We start from the raw sequence: 17,172 nt of genomic DNA, 5'->3' as shown, positions 1-17,172 counted from the left end.
ATTCTGTTCCTGTTTCACTCTAGCTTATGTTTCTTCATAAGCTCCCTATGTAAAAATGTAGACCTGTATGACCCCCAGCTGAGATCTAGTGGCAGGATTTACCATTAGCAAGCAGGATCTGCTGCACCTGTGGCTTCTTAATGCTGTCAGTCAGTCCCAGCCATGGTAAAATATCTCAAGGGACAGAAGATGAAATCAGTTAATGTAGGCTTTAGGTTTCACTTTGCACATTCTTGAATGCTGAAGGGGTCCAAGGTTCACTGGGGGAACAGTGGGGCCTGGGAAGCTGCTGGGGCAGGGCTGAACAGCACTGCTGCAGGACTCAGTGAGGTGAGGCTGCAGGACCAATGCTGGGCTTCTACCTCATGGTGCCAGTGGGCAAATATTTCCCCTCCACTAGCTGGCAGTTCTCATTTGTGACATGAGCACTGCTCTGGCCCGGGTGAGCCAGCAGTGCCCCAGGGAGGTCAAGGTGGGTTTATGAGACTGGATGCTAGTGTAACCACTGCTCCAAAGGTGGAAGGGGGACACAGTTCACCCCTGCCCTCCCTGCTCACTGCAAACCAGACATGCAGCAACAGCCCCACAGCCCTTCTGCCTGGGTGGGCCGTGAGAACAATGGCCGTGATGACACCAGCCAGGTGATGGCGAGGGCCAGGGCCTGCAGCAAAGGGCTGCTGTGCGCAGACCTGTTTGCCAAGGGCTGCCCTCACTGACCGCAGAGCTTGAGGGTTTGTTTCATGGTGCTGCCTCTCCCTCTCTGCTGGCACCTGTTTGGACTGTGTCCTTGTAGACTGCAACATCATGATTATCAGCAATATATTACCAAGGGTAAGTTCACAGGTGGGCTGCCATGCTCCCTGCAGGTTCCTCTGCAGACAGGTGCTGCTGCTGCACTTGCACTGCTGCCAGTGCAGCTGCTGGGCAGGAAGGGGTGATGCGGCCTGAGGGCTGCCCATGACTATTGCCATGGCAGGCACAAGGAGATGCTGCTCTGCAGCTCTGTCTGTACTGGGCAGGAAGGGGAGGTGGAGGCCTGAGGACCTCTCAGAAGCAGTGAATGAAGAGAGCGTTCTGCTGCCCCTCTCATCCTTGAGGCACTGCTGGAGGGTGTGTGAGCAGACTCCCGCTTCCCTCCTGAGGGAGCCACCAGCTTGCCCTGTGCCCTGAAGAGTGCAGACATGCCTGGGTGTTGTGGGGTAGTGGCTGACCAGGGTCAGCCCCCCACTGCACTGGGGCAGGGTTGTTCCCCTGCCCCTGACTGCTTCAGGCATCTCCAGGCAGTGACCCTGCCTGCTGCATAAACCCAATACTGGGGATAAACTTACTTAGAAAAGGAAGAAAGAGAAACCTCATAGTTCCTCTAAGGACCACTGAACTAATCTGTATGTGGAACCCACACTAGAAACTCATGCTTATCTAATAGTGCTGCAGTTCCTTATTGAAAGATCTTTTGGGTAAGCAACTGTTTGGAGTGGAGCTATTGCAACAGATGCGTTCAGTTTAATTTCTTTTACCCCTCTTCTTGTAGAAGAAAGGATACCTAGCACAATAACAAGAAAAATCATGACAGAAGAGACCAGGTTCTGCGAAAACTGGTAATAGATCTTTCTCACTCTCCATTTTCTCTGAAAAGATTTTATATTAATTTTCACATGTCAAGGTTGCTGCTTTCTTGCTGCTTTCCTGTGGAGAGGTTTCTTGCATAGCCCTGTCCTATGCTGCAGGACAGCATCTGGCAGAAAAGTCATTGCACAGACACACCAATCTATGCAGTTACCTCAGTTTTCACTCATGTCTGATGTTCCCTTCTGTTGCTATGTTTGTAGATATGTGATACTATATGTATATTTTTAAAGATAAATAGCTCTCTCTGGTAGGACAGAAGGCTAAATGGGAGAATGAAGCATAGCTTGTTGTGTCTCTAATAGTTAGGCCATTGGGAAGATTATGTGAATGAAGGGGAGCACTGCAATTAAAAAGAGTCATACCTAACAAGGTCAAATGAGCTCAGCCTCAATTTTATTTGGTCATAAAGGAAAACCAACACTTAGCCTTGCATAAAGAGAGCCTGTGTATTTCATACTAAAGGGTTGTAGGGAATGCTTTGAATAAACTTTGTCTAAAACTTCTGATAGTTGTCTCTGTAACTTCTTAAAAGAACATTCAGACAGAAAATCCATTCCATTGTTCATCCATCTTGATCATGTGAAGCTCCTGCTGATGTCTAAAGCTGATTTTCTTTAGGAAATTTATCTTCCCTAAGAAAATTAGAAGAGCTGACCTTTTGCCTCTTCCTGGGGATTTTTATTTTATTTTACTTTTTTTTTTTTTTTTTTTTTTTTTTTTTCCGACTCCCCTGTTTTGAGGTCATACTCAAAACAGTGCATACTGTTGCTAATTTATGTGGTCTTAACCTAGCCATTCCATCCATGCTAAGAAACCAGCATATGTGCTGGGTAGACATTAAAACTGCATAAGGGTAAGGCCAAGGAAATGGCTAAGGAAGAGATTCACAAAAGAATTGGCAGAGGCTGGGAGGTGAGAACAGCATGTCTATGCTAGCTTTAGTTTAACCATTTAATGGAAACAAATCAATGAAGACACAAAAGGCTTCCCTTAGTGGTGTTAACTAAAGTATTAGAGTTTTCATGGTAGGCTTGTGCTCTACTGACAACCTCTACTGACATAGCACAATATTCAAATTTTTCTTTCTATTGCCTAAATCCTCCTAAATTATAGCAAGCCTAGACAGGTGAACTTTTAACACAGTTATACCTTCATTTGCCTGTGTAGATACTCCTTAGGGAGGGTATTCTTAAACAGTTTGTCACTGATGTCACCCAATGCCCTCTTCTGGTATTGATAAAAAGTTTGGAATAATTTCCTCTATTTATGTTCAGGACAAGCAATGCCACAAACAAGCAATGAAATGCAAAATCTGTGTGCTGGAAATTCCCTTCAATAAGCTTCAGGAACACCTAAAAACATGTGCCAGTCGAACAGAATGGTGTTGGGAGTGTAACAAATATGTCATGTACAAAGACCAGAACAAACACAAAGATATTTGTCAGAACAGTGGTATGTCCTGTCATAAGGATGTGAACTTTCAAGTCAGTGAAGCATCTACTAATGCAAAATTTATTTACTCCACTGGTAAGCAAAATTCCTCATTGTTATGTACTGGGTCAACTCTGTTAAATGTTGATGAAAATCCTCCTGCCTTCTCTACAGTTCTCAGTAATGCAGGTTGAAGGATATTGTTGTTTAACCAACCACAGTGAAAGGGACAAGTGTTGCTTTCTATTATGCTGGTTATTGTAAAGCCAGAATGATTCCACTGACTGCTGGCTCATTGGCCATGTTCTGTTATGCTGCCCGTATAGGCTGGAAGTGAAATTCCTTCTGTCAGAAAATAACTGGATCTTCCTCTTTCTACTTGTCACACAGAGCAAAAATGATTTAAAATTTCTGAATACTTCATAAAGCCACTTATTTCTTGAAGTTGAGAACAGCTTTATTAGGCCTAAGGTACTGAACAGAGTACGTCAAAAAAAAAAAAATAAAAAAATCATGAATCTGGTAAAAGGTTCCAGAAAAGAACAGAAACCACTTAGTGTTCGGTAAAATGAACTGTAGAGAGCAAAACCCCCTGGCAACAGGGATATACACAGTCCTGGCCTAGAATAAGCTCGGCCAAGGCAGGAGTGAACCAACCACAAAACATGGTGCTACAGTGGAATTTCAAATACTCTGAAGTGTGTGAGAAGGGATGTTGGTTTAGTTTTGAGTGATGCCAAAAGCAAAATATAGTCACAGCTCTAATTCCTTCTTGGCTAATGGAATAAACATCATCTGTTTCTGTATCACCAGTGACCATAAGTGGATCTGGGCAGCCTGTGTAGATTACTTCTGTCTGCATTTTATTTCTCCCCTTTTATCCTTCTGACGGTACCACTGACAATCTTTGTGTGAGGTGCAATAAGTCATTCCCAGATGACCAGTACTCCCAACATCTGGTAAGCATACTTGAAACTGAACGAGAATGATCTGTGTTTAATTTCAGTCAGGTTATTTTTCCAAAAAGCTGTATATTAGATAAGAAAAGGCAGTGTATCTTGGCTCTTCAAATTAAGTTTCATGATACAACATATTCAGCTGCAGCATCACTATGACATGGTTTCTACTACCCTTCCCAAAGACTTACCTCTGTTGCAAACCACAGGATACCATGCAGTTGGGTGTAATGCAAATTTTCACTTCATTATTGTTTTCTTTTTAGCAGAATAAAAGCAGTACAGCTCATAAGCTGACAGAAGTTCTTGCTGGCCAGTCAACTTCAAAACCCAGCAGTGATCCACCACAGCCTTCTACCTCCCTGGCTCCCTCTTCCAGTTCTGAAAAGGCAATAGCATGGAAAGATCACTGTCCCAAAGGGAAAGGAAGGTACCATCCATTGACCTCCAAAACCTCACCCAAACCTTCAAAGAACAAAAAGATGGTTGGCTTTCCTTCTCCCACAAGAGGCAGACTTTCCACATCACCTCAAGCTCTTAAAGACACCTGGTCTTACGACTTGCTGGTGAACTGTGCCCACTGCAACGTTATTCTGCCACTTCCAACTCTTCAGAAACATGAGGTGAGAGGTGATGTATTGGATTCAGCCTCCTACATGCTTGAACAAAGAGCCACACCTGCATATTAATAAGTATTTGCTACTTATCCCCTCACTGCCCAGGGTCCATTTGCTCACATCTATACAAACAAGATCCGTTGCCTATTTTTTAGGCACCTGATTTTTAGGGAAATACTAACCACAACTCAAGCCATTAATTTTAAGCTCAAATCCTGGAAAGTCTTCAGTGCCACTCTTTTGTTCTGAAGACTGGTATTGTTCCTGCTAATCAAACACTATATCTAAGCTGTATTAGAGATGGAGCTCTAGATAATTTTGCATCCCAACAAAGGGGCCTAGCTGCCTCACTACTGAATGTGATTGTGGGTTGAATATAATGTTCTCCTCCAATACAACTATTATTTATATTTTAGATCAAACATCTACCTTTGATGTCTTTGAGAAATGCTAAGATGAACCAAATATCAAACAGTGGAAAAAAAGGTATTGCAGAACTTCAGAAACCTAGAACAGGACCCATCATTCAGGATTATTCTGTACTGGGTTAATAGGAACAATTTTGCAGAGGAAGTGCATCTGGAAGAGCTAATACTTGGAATATCACAAAGCTTTTTGGATTCCAACACATACTGCATTCCCATGAGGTTCTTGAAGTGACTCTACAGAGAGTTTTAGTAACAAAGTAATGCAAAAGGCTAGTTTTTCATTTTAGTACTGGAATTAAGAGGAAGCTAGTTTAGGTCAAGAGAAAGAAAAAAAAGAATAATTTTGGGTTTCCCCAGCATTCTCTCCTCTCTCTCCCCCCTCCCACCCAGCAGAAAACATGTGTGAAGAATGCATTTTAGACAGCTGTGAAATAAAAAAGTTGATTTTGGCTTCTAAAAGTGTACATTTCACAAAATCACAAAATGGTTAAGGTTAGAAGGGACCTCTGGAGGTCATTTGGTCCAACACTCCTGCTAAAGCAGAGACACCTAGAATAAGTTGCCCAGGACCATGTCCAGACAGCTTTTGAAGACTTCTATGGAAGAAGACTCCACTACTCTGGGCAAGCTAGTTTCCAGCAAGGTATTTACAAAATTCATGCCTGCTTGCACTTAATCCAAAAGTGCCTTTTTCAGTAAACTATTTGAGCAAACACTGCTTCAGAGCCCTTGTATTTTCAGTCTTTTGCCTCACACATGCATATATATGTTGTGCCTCTCAAATTATGCTACTCTAAATAGGGCTACTATAAGCGGAGATCTGCACAAAGATTTCACAGAACAGATGTTCTGTCCCAGGAGTATCTACTCCAACTCTGAATGGAGCCTTAAAGAATTGTTTCAGAGACAAGAAGTAAAATTAATCTTTTCTCCATAGTAAAAATTGCATATTCAGTAGAAGCATTGAGATAATTATCCCAGACCATAGGAAGTGCATCTCTTTCATTCTCCTATCCCAGGTAGACTGTGAATCTTATTACTTATCTCTTTTCTAACATCACTCTCTGCTTTTCAGTTCCTAACAGTATGATTTCCTTTCAGTCCAGTTAATTAAATGGAACTAAAAGCAGTTGTTCTCAGTCTGTCCCTTTATGCTTTATTCAGTAAATTAGGTATTGTTTCTCCATCTAAATCTTTCATCTCCTGTGAAATTAAAGAAAGCACCAAAGTGAGAGATAGGGAGTTTGTCTAGTTTTGAATTACAGGACATAAGTCTTGAGGAAAAAAAAAAAAAGGATAATTACATGGATTATTTGACTTGCACTGCATTTCTTTATATTGCACTGCTGAGTGATGACTTAGACACAGGAAGGCTGTAAAACTGTAACTTTAACAAGACTTATAACTGGGCTTTGTTTGTTTTACAGAAGACTCTTTCTAGAGAGCTCATGATTAAATTTGGAAATAGAGAAGCATCTTCAGACTGAAACTACAGTTCAGCTTTAGCAAAAGGTATTGCAGGTGCAATAGGTTTATCAATGAAGAATAAAAGTGTCTTGCTACTCCAGATCAAGAAAAAAGAGTGACTCAGGTTTTTATTCCTTTTTAAGAAAGGCATGTCACAGGTTTCACCACTGAAACCAGTGCTTTGCACTGCTTTGCACTGGTTACACCTTCATATAGTTTACCATTCTTAATATTCTTGGATATGTATCACAGCAATGGATCCATCTGTATAAAAGCATAAGCTCTCTCTCATTTTTTTGCTTTGGTGTCTCTACAGATTCCAGCAGTGCTGGACTTACCAGGCCTCCAAGGAACTCCTTTATTGGTCTTTGAAGTCTGTTTGAGGATGGCTGGTAAACATAATACAGTCTGAAGAGAGTCCATGAATAAAACAAATTTGAAGAGGAACTGGGCAGGCAGCTCATGCTTCATAATGTAAATCTTTATACAGAGAAAGGAAAACATTTTCATCTCTTTTGAAAAGGATCTTCAAAAGCTTTGCTGCACACCTACAAAAAGTTGTATCAACCAGAGGGGGCAGCTGACAGGAAAGGGTTGCTGCTCACATGTGTGGTTGTCATCAGAAGACAGCTGCAGACTGTTGTTGTGCCCTCTCGTGCCCTCTCGTGGATTAGCCTGACAGCACAGGGGGTCACATCTTGTACTGCGAGACAGGAACCAAAGTTGTTTTGTCTGAAAGTGTCATAAAACTGGCATTTGAGCTAAAGGACAGCTTTATCCTTGCAACAGTTTTATCTATCTTATCTATCTATCTATCTAATCACCTATCATCTACCTATTTGAGGGGGGAGTGTGGAGGGAAGGCACAGCCTATTCAAGAAGCTGTATTTCCTTATTTCCTGTCCTTTAAAAAGCAACAGCATGGCTAATTTCGGGAAGCTTGTGCTGCAGTGTCATCTTTAGGCTGTTGATGGTACTGGCATGTGCTAAACCGCTTTGAGACTGGAGACCTTGGCTGCGGAGAGAGGAGGACCAGGTGCTCCCACTGGCCTGTGTCCAGCTCCCAGGCTGCACAATGACGCTGCGTGGGTTACTCTTCTGTTCTGAGGCGACAAAGCTTTTGGCACTCTTATAAAATTCAGTGATAAATAATGTCAGGCTCCTAGCTAGATTAAAGACAACAGCATCTGGATGAACAGACCATCAAGCCAAGTGTTGAAGGACTGGAGCACTCCTAAAGTCTTACTGTGACATGCTTTGGGGAAGAGTATGTCCCTGTATGCAGATCTTAGTACCAGCTGCTAGGAATTTATCTCAGCAAAAAGAAGGCCACTTCTAAACCACCAGAAAATATGAGCCAAATGCAAATACATGTACTTCTCTGAAGGCTCTTGAAAACACCTGAAAACTTTCTGAACCCTTTCTCCCAGGTTGAGAGATTGGAAGTTACAACTACATCAAATGTTACTCTGGTTATGGAGGTGCTGTGCTTACCCTATCCAGCAAGGTGATCACTTCAAAAATCACTTCAATGATCACTTCAAAAGCTGTAAAAAGTTTTTTTGTTGTTGTTTTTGTTTTTGTTTCCACCTTTGTCCTCCCTTTCTCAGAAATGCTTGAGACTCAGTGAAAGAATGATTTTACTACTCATGACATGATCAGTAGTCAGATAAATGGTGTTCTGCACAAGCATGCCACCCTCTGGTACCAGCATGACAGTCTCAACTCTGGCAAGTGATGGCAGTGTTTTTCAGGTGCCCAGCTGTTTTATTTTCAGCAAGCATTGAAAGCTTTCTGTATCTATGATGTTTTGGTGAAAGGTTCTGGTGCTCCATGTGAGGAGGAGGGTTTATCTGCCTGTGGACAACGCTGGATCCTTGGTTAGATGGAATCCCACAAACGGGTTATCATATACTATTTTCTGTACCATTTTATGCATCAAAGGAAGCAAATTGTTCAGACTACATTGCTAAGAGGCATCAGCACCATAATGTTAAGAGAAGCTCATTTAATATTTTTTTTCCTACCCCCAAGTAAGGTAGCTATAAATCAAAGGGCAACGATCATTCTTTTTAAACAGAAATATTATTCCAAACTCCATTGAGAAAGGTGGGTAGGATTTTTTCAAAGTCTATTAGAGAAGATACTTTTTTTTTTTTTTAAACCAATTACTCTTTCTTAAATGACTGACTTTGTCACTGACACTTGATGAAAGTATATAATATATTTAAACATTTCCTCAGAATATCAAAACCTGTAGGCATGCCTTTCCAGTCTGGAGAGGGCAATGAAATGTGGCATAATAAAATTTTAAACTAAATTGCCTATAATTTTTTTTTTTGTCTTACAATACCAAGAAGATAAGTGTAAACAAACACCGTAACACATGAAAATTAATTCCATATTGAGTAGCTTATTGCTTCTGCAGTAAACCACACTAAAAATGATGAATGGCAAATATATTTTTATCTAAACATTTTTTTTAATGGCATTAGCAAATAGAAAAATATACAGAAATATGCAAATATATTCATGAAGACATTAAAATAAAATGAACATTATCAAGTTGCTCATCCTTCATGGAGATTTTATGCTTCAATATTGTGGGCATTATTAAAATACTTATAATGAGGTTGATGGAAACACTGGAAATAGTTTTAATTCTTCAAAAACCTGAGCTTTCACTACATTTCCATGCTGAGTGCTGAAAATTTTTAAAATGGATAAATCTGTTTTATGTTGCTTTTATGACATACCTTTACATTTGTATATTTTATTATAAGAAGTGTAATTGGAACTTCTTTGTATATATTTTTATATGTATATATTTAAAAACTAAAAGAAATGGTATGAATTGTGATAAGTAGAAGATTGTATTAAATAAATTTTGCCAAAGAATGATCATTACCTACAGTAGGATTTTAAGATGTTTATTATGCACTACTAAAAGCAAACAAACAAATAAACTTCCTGTTGCTGTGTAAATTTTTACTAGTCGTTAAACTACTATTTTGGAAAGGAGCTTGGAATTCTTGTGCAAATTTTGTGGGAATCTTTCCAATAGCATATCTCTAATCAAACCTATTGGCTAGTTCTCTAGTCCTCTAACTTGTGTACTTATATACATGCTACTGAAACACATCTTCAGCTCATACAAGCCACTGCCATGCTATGTTTCTTCAGAATTTATCATTAGTTTGTGCCATCTTCACCTGAATCCTGGGAGAGGGCATGGATACAGGGCAAAGTGTTCTTAGTAGTGCAGCAGGATGGGGGAGTGGCTGAAGGCAAGCACTGTCTTGCACTAGAACAAGAAGGTCACCAAGAAGAAGAACAGGGTCACCAGAGACAAGGAGTGGGAAGGAGTCTACATCTGAAGTGTGCTCATAAATTGATGGGGATATAGAGTTTTGCATTATTCCAAGCTTTGATTAAAATTATTCTTAGAAGATTGCTTTAATGTTGAGATATTTATGTGCATGTAAGTATAGCATTTTTGGTTTTTTATTAGACAGAAAATCAAATGTGATTAGCAAACTGAGGAGGAAATTTTCTTCTTGTAGAAGTAATTATCAATCCTGCAAGGCAAATCCAGCCTATCTGCCCATGTAAGGACTGTGAAGAATGAAAAACGAGTGATAATTGAGTGCCACAGAGTGAGGGAGTTTAAGGAAGGGCTATAGTCTGGGGTGGTAGCTGGCATGCCAAGCTTGGGGTTGGTGGCCAGTGGGAACCATGCTGTTGCCAGCATGGTAGCTGTGCCAGGCCCTGTCCTGAGCGCTGCTGGGAGTACATGAGCCTGGGCCACACCATGTTTCTGCCTCTGGTGATAGCAATAGCTGCATGGTCATTGGAGAAGAAAATGGAGGGTGACCAAAGGCATCACCTGCCTGGGCTTTGGGATTTTTGGGATGGATTCCTGGAAGGGGTCGGGGGGGGGGGGGGGGGGAGAGGGTGGAATGGGGTCTAGCTTGTCCCATGGTGTGGCTGCCTGTGCCACGATGGCATACATGGGGCTGCCCAGCCTCAGCTGGGGTCATTGGGGTCATAACCACCCACAGCCCCCCACCCCATGCCTTCTCCTCTCTGTATCTGGAAGTGACTCTGCTTGGGATGTGCCAACACAGTTGAGAAAGCAGCTGTATTGACATCAGTGCTCAGGTGTCTTAGAAGGGGTAAGGGAGAGTGCAGGGAGTCACTCCAAACCATGATGAACAGTTAGAGTTTGAATGGAGACTTATTTCCTTTTGCATGATGAGTTGTTCTTGCTGTGCTGTGACCCTTTTTAGACCATCTATTTATCATCCTACAGGATTGAGTTCCACTAGCTGGAAGTGAGAAGGATGGGATGGCTTGCTGTTTTATTAGCCTTTAGTATTCTGATTGCAATTAGTTCCAATGAGTTTGTTTACATTTGTAGTTTACATTTTGACTCAGTGGAGAAAAATTAAAAATCTGTTTTATCAAGGCAGGATAATAATCCTGTCCAAGCAGGATTAAGGCAGGTGGAAGTGGCCATCTCCTCTGCTTTTCTTCCTTTAATTATCATTTAAAATGTAAAGATAACTAATCTACTCTCTCATGCTGTTGGTGTGGATTATTTCACAGCTCTTCCCACTTGTGGTTTTAATAGTGGTATAAAATGCTAGCATTTCCTAATCAGTTAATTTGTGAGAAGAATCTTCATACTCATTTCTAGTTTGTCTTGGATGAATCTCACCAGTTTGTCTCTCTCTGAAATCATCTATTTGATTTAATATTAGGCTCACACCACTGGATTGCACATAATTTGCTAATGTGCTGTGGTGGGCTGCAGAGAAATGTTTACTCAAGCTGGGCTGTCAGTTATGAATATCCCAGCCAGAGAGAGAAGTAAATAAATCCTAATCTAGGAGATGCTACAGAAATCCTGTTACGGAGAAAGTTATGGAGGCATCAATGTTTATAAAATACATCCAAGAGTCAGTTTGTTTGATGGAAACAGTCACACAGCGTTGTCCAGAAGTTCAAAATAATGATTTGTTGCAGAATTATGATTTCCATAGGAAAAAAAAGGGCAGGCGAATATCGCATTCTATTCCTACAGAACTACATACAGATAGATTTAAGTAAAAATCCTTCATGTAAGTATCTAGATATGACAGATTTTATTCTGGTGTCATTCATATACCAGATACTATTTCAGAATGAATGTTCACCTTGGAGAAACCATGATTAAACTTTTGAAAATGGCACGTGAGCAGAGGTTGTTGAAGTTCTTCCTGAAAATGTCATCATATAGCGCTGTGTTGGCATTTGTGGCACAGTGACACTGAAAGGCAGATTTTGTGTTTTTTGAAACCTTTGCACTTATGCAATTATTTGTATATGTAAGTGTGTGTATGTATATATGAAATACTTATGTTGAAGAAGGAACATAGTCCATGATGGGCACACTGGTCATTCAGAGACAGGGGAAAAGGCTGCTTTTCTCAAGGCCTTGTCACTTACAGTGGCTTCTGCAAGTAGGTCACTAGTTATAAGGTCATTTGCATTAACAACCTGTGTATTTTGCAGGAGAGACATGCCAGCTTTTTCTATCCTCTTGACCATGAGAGTTTGGGTATTGTGCAAGTTTATTTTTCAGTCTGTTCCCTGCTTCCCACAAGTCAAAACCAGCAGGATACTTCCAAATGCTTAGTGATTTCACAGGATGTGGGGGTGAGGGTCTTGTTTTTGTTTTGTTTTTCAAACTCTTTAATTGCAGCTGTGAGCAAAAGCCCTCTAAATTGGCCGAGAGGCTTCTCACCCTTCTGTAAATTTGCTTTTTCATTGCTAATAATTCTTCAGCTTTATCTTCCAGTTTCTGTTCAAGCTGTATTTCTCTTTATACCACTATAATAATTAATTTATAAGCTCAGAAGTGACAGGCAATATTTATTATGGAGATGACTTCCTTGAACAATCTACTGGAGATAGGATTTGTAAGGAACCTTACATTTGATAATTAATTATGCATACTTACTTTTAACATATCTTTAGGTAATCAGAACAAAAGAAGACAGTTGTCTTTGTTAATTATCATGAAAATTTACTTATGAATATTGTAATGCACATTAGTGTGTCTGCTGTCACTCACAGCTTGAATACCTTTAGGCAATATTATTCTCCTCCCATTGTCACTGTAGCAAAGGGCTAATGAAAAGGGCTGAATTAGAGGTGCTGTTTCATTTCAGAAAAGATTATTCTTCATGTGGCCTCATGTTGTTTGTCCGTTTCAGGAAGCCAGATGAGTGTGACACAATTAATCATGGACTCAAAGTCTGCTTCCTGGCACTTAAGGTGGCCAAGTGCCTTGCCTCTCAGCAAATGCAAATGAACCACCAGAAAGAGCCAGCTCAACCTTTGGCCCTTCACCAAGGAAACTGTCATTAAATTAACCAAAGTTTAAAAGTCCACTTTACAGTTGCCCTTTATAGCACAAAGAATCTCTTTAAATTTCTGTAATTTGACATTCATCTGAAGTCAATAAGGTATCATTAAATATCTTTGTATGTGCTGCTAATATGCATAGTACTGGAAGCGTTAAATGTTTTTGACGCCTGATTACAGACATGCCCAAAGATCTAAGCTCTATCTTTACCCTTTGCTTCCAAGATCCAGTTTTCAAAAATGCTCCTGAGTTAGCTTGGTTGAATTAGCTTCAGTGACATAGTTAGCTGACTTTTTTTTTTCTTTTATTTTCATTATTTGTATGAGTATTATGCCTTCTTCTGAGTTGTGCTGATGGTCCTATCATTTTCAGGAATGAGTAAATGCAGGAGGAAAGTTATGCTGTAAAGTGTTTATCCAAATACATAAGGCAGGCAAAAGGTGGGAAGAGGAAAATTCTTTTCTAACTTTTGTAGAGGTTTAGAGCTGACAGACACCAAATTCTTGTGCCTTTTCTGAGGTCAGTTAGAGGATCTGCCAGATGAGGCTTTTGGCTAATCTCTTTGTGCCAAAGGCAGAAAACAGTATAAAACCAGAGGTTGACAGTGAATCTGAAAACTGAATTTAATTGTCATGTCTGACATTTGTCTTGTGTTTCCACAATATATTAATTTTTCAGAGATTTTGAACTGATGCTAACACATGCTGCTGAATTCAGTGTCTGGAGATGGGTAAGGCTCTCCTTCCATGGAGCATGCCCATCTCTCTCACCTGTTTCAGATTGGCCTCAAGAAGCCAGTGTGGCTGCTCTGTGGAAAGGAATGGCCCACCAAGCAGAGTCCTTGACTATTCCAGTGGGGGAGTGGAGCTCACTGCAAGATGCAGGTAGGAAGCAGCTGCAGCTGCTCTTGCTGACCACTGATGGTGTGGTGGGGGATCCTGCCTGAGCTGGCCACAAGCACGGCTGGATGTCTGGTGGGCTGGGTGCAGCTGGGAGTAGTGGTGGCCAGGCTTATGCATAGGGAGAAAGCAGCAGAAACACCATGAAGGTTTCTGGGAGGCATCAAAAAGCTTAAGAGAGACTAAGTACTGTTAATATTGCCAAGAGAGAAAGCTGTGAGGTGGTCTTTTGAAATGCATGCTGTCTGTGAATCTTTGAATAATTAAAACAGGAATTATTTCCTGCCTTGTGAGTCCTGCTGTGCTCAGGAAACAAGCTCTATATAAACTCTTTAAGCAGGAGTGTGTCAAAAAAAAAAAAGGCAAAAAGGTAAGACAAGAAAAAAGCTGGACTTCATCATCAGTTGCTCCTCCTGATGGAAATAACCTGCAAGGCCTCGAATTTTCAGTCTCAGAAAGTAACATTCATCCAAATCACTACTCTGAATCTGTCACATAAAAGTTTTCCCTCGTATTCTGTTTTCCAGTAGGAGGAAAACAAAACACAAAACAAGGATAGCATTGAAAGGAACACGGAACTCAAAAATCTAAAATTATGGTAGAGTGAACAGATAAATGTGTGGTACCTCTAACCTACATTAGATGTAAATGAAACTCTCTGTTTCTTGATGGTAATACCAGCTGGTATTGGCTTCTTGACCTCAAGCCCATTCTCTTCTTATCTAAGTTCTAAGTCTAGTTATCTAATCGAAAGAAGGGTAGAGAGTGCGAACTGATAGAAATGCAAGAGCTGATGCTGGTGCTTGATTTCAGAACCTGAGCTAAATGACCTTGATCTCTGCTAGACAACCTGCTTTGCAGATATCTGCAAGTACAACTGCCATCCTGTACACAACATTTCACTGTCATGCAATTAGAAACTACAACTATGATGCCACTTCAGCTTTGTGGTTTGCCCTTTTAATTTTTTGTCTGTTGCTATGGTAGCAGCAAATGATTGCAATCACTGCTGTTTATATTGCAATCCAAGTCACATCAACATAGATCTTGGAAACCAAACAAAAAACATCTGACTTAACAGTATACTGCTTTTGTTATTGTACATAATAGGTTGTCCACTATAATCAGAAATCATTGAAATCTTATGTTACTGAAGCATTTGGAAAATTCTTTTAACTAGAGGGTTGTCAAATGATCACTTACTTTTGTTACATGCTTAGCCAGTGCCCTTCACATGGCTGGACATTAATTTATTTTGCACTGTTTCATGAGTATATCCTTGAAAATAATTGTTTTAATAGCCTTTCTAGTGTTGAAATATTTACTCTTATTTTTTACCTTGTACCAATCATCGTAATATCTTAGGTCTAAAATACTACATCTTTAAAAAGAGAGTTCTGTACTTTCTCCCATACTTTGTCTGCCTTGTCTATATAGTCTATACAGGCTTTTTGAGCAAGGACTGCTTTTATTATATGCAAAGGCTTCTATAAAGAACTTCTGTTATCTGTAACATTAATAAACCATAATATAAATTTATATTTTTGAATATTGTCTGCTGAGCTTTGAAGAAGTTGAGAACAGTAGAGGAGAGAGAAAGTGAGCACAGGAGTCTGTCCAGTGCTGCTCAGAGCAATGGGCAGCCTCAGAGCAGCTCTTCCTCTTGTCTGTGCTCACCCATTAGTATTGTGCTGCCTCAGAGTTTGGTTTGGGCACCCCAATGCTGCCATTTGGAAGGCGATTTAGCTATTATTGTAGAGATACAGTATAAAACCCCATGTTTCTGAAGTCTTGTGTCTTTCTCCCTTTGATTTCAGCTGCCAAGTAGGGGCAGTAGTAGGCATGTGGGGCAGCATGGGTCTTGCATCTCTGCTATGCAGCGCCTGGGGAGGGAGCGCAGCCTTCTGGGCCTGTCTGCAGTGATGGGCCAGGATGGAGAGTGGAGATTGAAGGATGTAAATTTTATTTTCTGTGTGGGTAAGCTCTAGTGCCTGCTCTTTGTACACAGACCTGTAGCTGCCCTTCTCCTCAAGTCTGACGGCCAGACACAGAAGAGTCACTGGGGCTAATGTCTGATCTGAGCCCTGGGAAAGAGAGCCGTGCTGAGACTTGTCTGCTGGGTGGTGCCTCTTTTGTTAAAGTTGAATCTAGACTGTCTAAAGGACAACAGTAAGGCAATTTGCTGTTTAAATGACCCAGTGCACATCAGGCATATTGAAGAAAAAAGCCATTTCCTAGTGAGTAAATCTCATTAAAAAAGCAATTTTCCAATCAATTACAATGTAATTTAACTGTTAATTGTTAAATTATCAAAAAAGAACTATTTTGCTCTCTGTTCCTATATTTATGAGCTGTGCTTTAAAATTTCATCCAAGGAGTAGCTGTTTGGAGGAATATGACTGCTCTATTGATACAATTATATTAAAGTTAAAATTTTCAGTTAATATATTGTGTTAGTTCAAGGGAATTGTTTGCACAGAAGCTTTTGGAATAGGAGAGACTTGTTGATTTCTACAAAAGCTCGGATCTTTATTGTTATTTTCATGCACTATAAAAATTGTATTATCTTATGTAGGTTTTATTAGAGGAACATTATTTCTATATGTTTTTAATCCTGTATGAGAATTATACTCCTTGAAGCATATCCTGAAAATTGAGCAAAGATCCTCTCAAAATAGAAGGCTTCTGCTTCTAAAGAGACTGTGAAACAGCTAAAATGCAGAGGTGATTTATAAGAGTCGGGAAGCTGGCGCCTGGCTGCGACTTCTTGTCTCAGGGTAAGCACAGCGGTGAAGGATGCGCTATAGCTCAGTTCTGGGAAAGGAAGGCATTGAAACAGTAGTGTGCCATGTCTTGTAGTTTTCATTAAAAATCTTGCAATACTCAGTGCTTCTTAAAGCCCCGGCTCCCAGTGTTATCTGAGACTTTCATGATTACTTTTCCTAATGCTGTTTCAAGCCTTTGTAGCTTAAAGGGAATGCCAAAAACAATTTTTTTCAGCCTTCAACACTGGATGAAAATTAAAAAGACTGCAAACTTATTGTTTCTTCATAGTTTGTGCTTTTTAATCTACTTTGTGTGTAGATCCTGCATTAGTGTAACTCACGGTATCTGGCCCTTTATCCAGGGACCCAGCTGGGTGCTCTGGTCTGAAAAGTCCAGACTCAGTTTAAATGCAGACCTTGGCAGTGCAATACTCACTCTTGCAAGCCTCAGGACACATGAGCTATCAAGGACACATCTGAGACCCCTCAGCCTGCCCCAGCTGATGGGAGAGGAGTGCTGAAGGAAATGTTGGCAGCTCCTCATCTTTGTGCTGTGACCCACCCTGGC

General features: G+C 40.5%; 1 protein-coding gene across 1 annotated transcript; it reads left to right on the top strand.

Annotated features, from left to right (window-relative positions):
* Window positions 1-569: 569 nt before the first annotated feature.
* On the top strand, window positions 570-6,982 carry XAF1 (XIAP associated factor 1; the record flags this gene model as incomplete). The annotated part of the gene is made up of 6 exons (XM_084493450.1): window positions 570-641; window positions 1,548-1,598; window positions 2,904-3,156; window positions 3,952-4,019; window positions 4,286-4,639; window positions 6,845-6,982. The coding sequence occupies 6 exons, from the start codon at window positions 570-572 to the stop codon at window positions 6,938-6,940; spliced, it is 894 nt and encodes a 297-aa protein (XP_084349576.1). The 3' UTR covers window positions 6,941-6,982.
* Between the last annotated feature and the right edge of the window lie 10,190 nt (window positions 6,983-17,172).

This window comes from Aythya ferina, assembly GCF_964211825.1.
Source record: "Aythya ferina genome assembly, chromosome: 19".
NCBI lineage: Eukaryota > Metazoa > Chordata > Aves > Anseriformes > Anatidae > Aythya > Aythya ferina.
The sequence above is the reverse complement of the archived record's forward strand: the minus strand, read 5'-3'. Positions and strand labels throughout refer to the sequence as shown.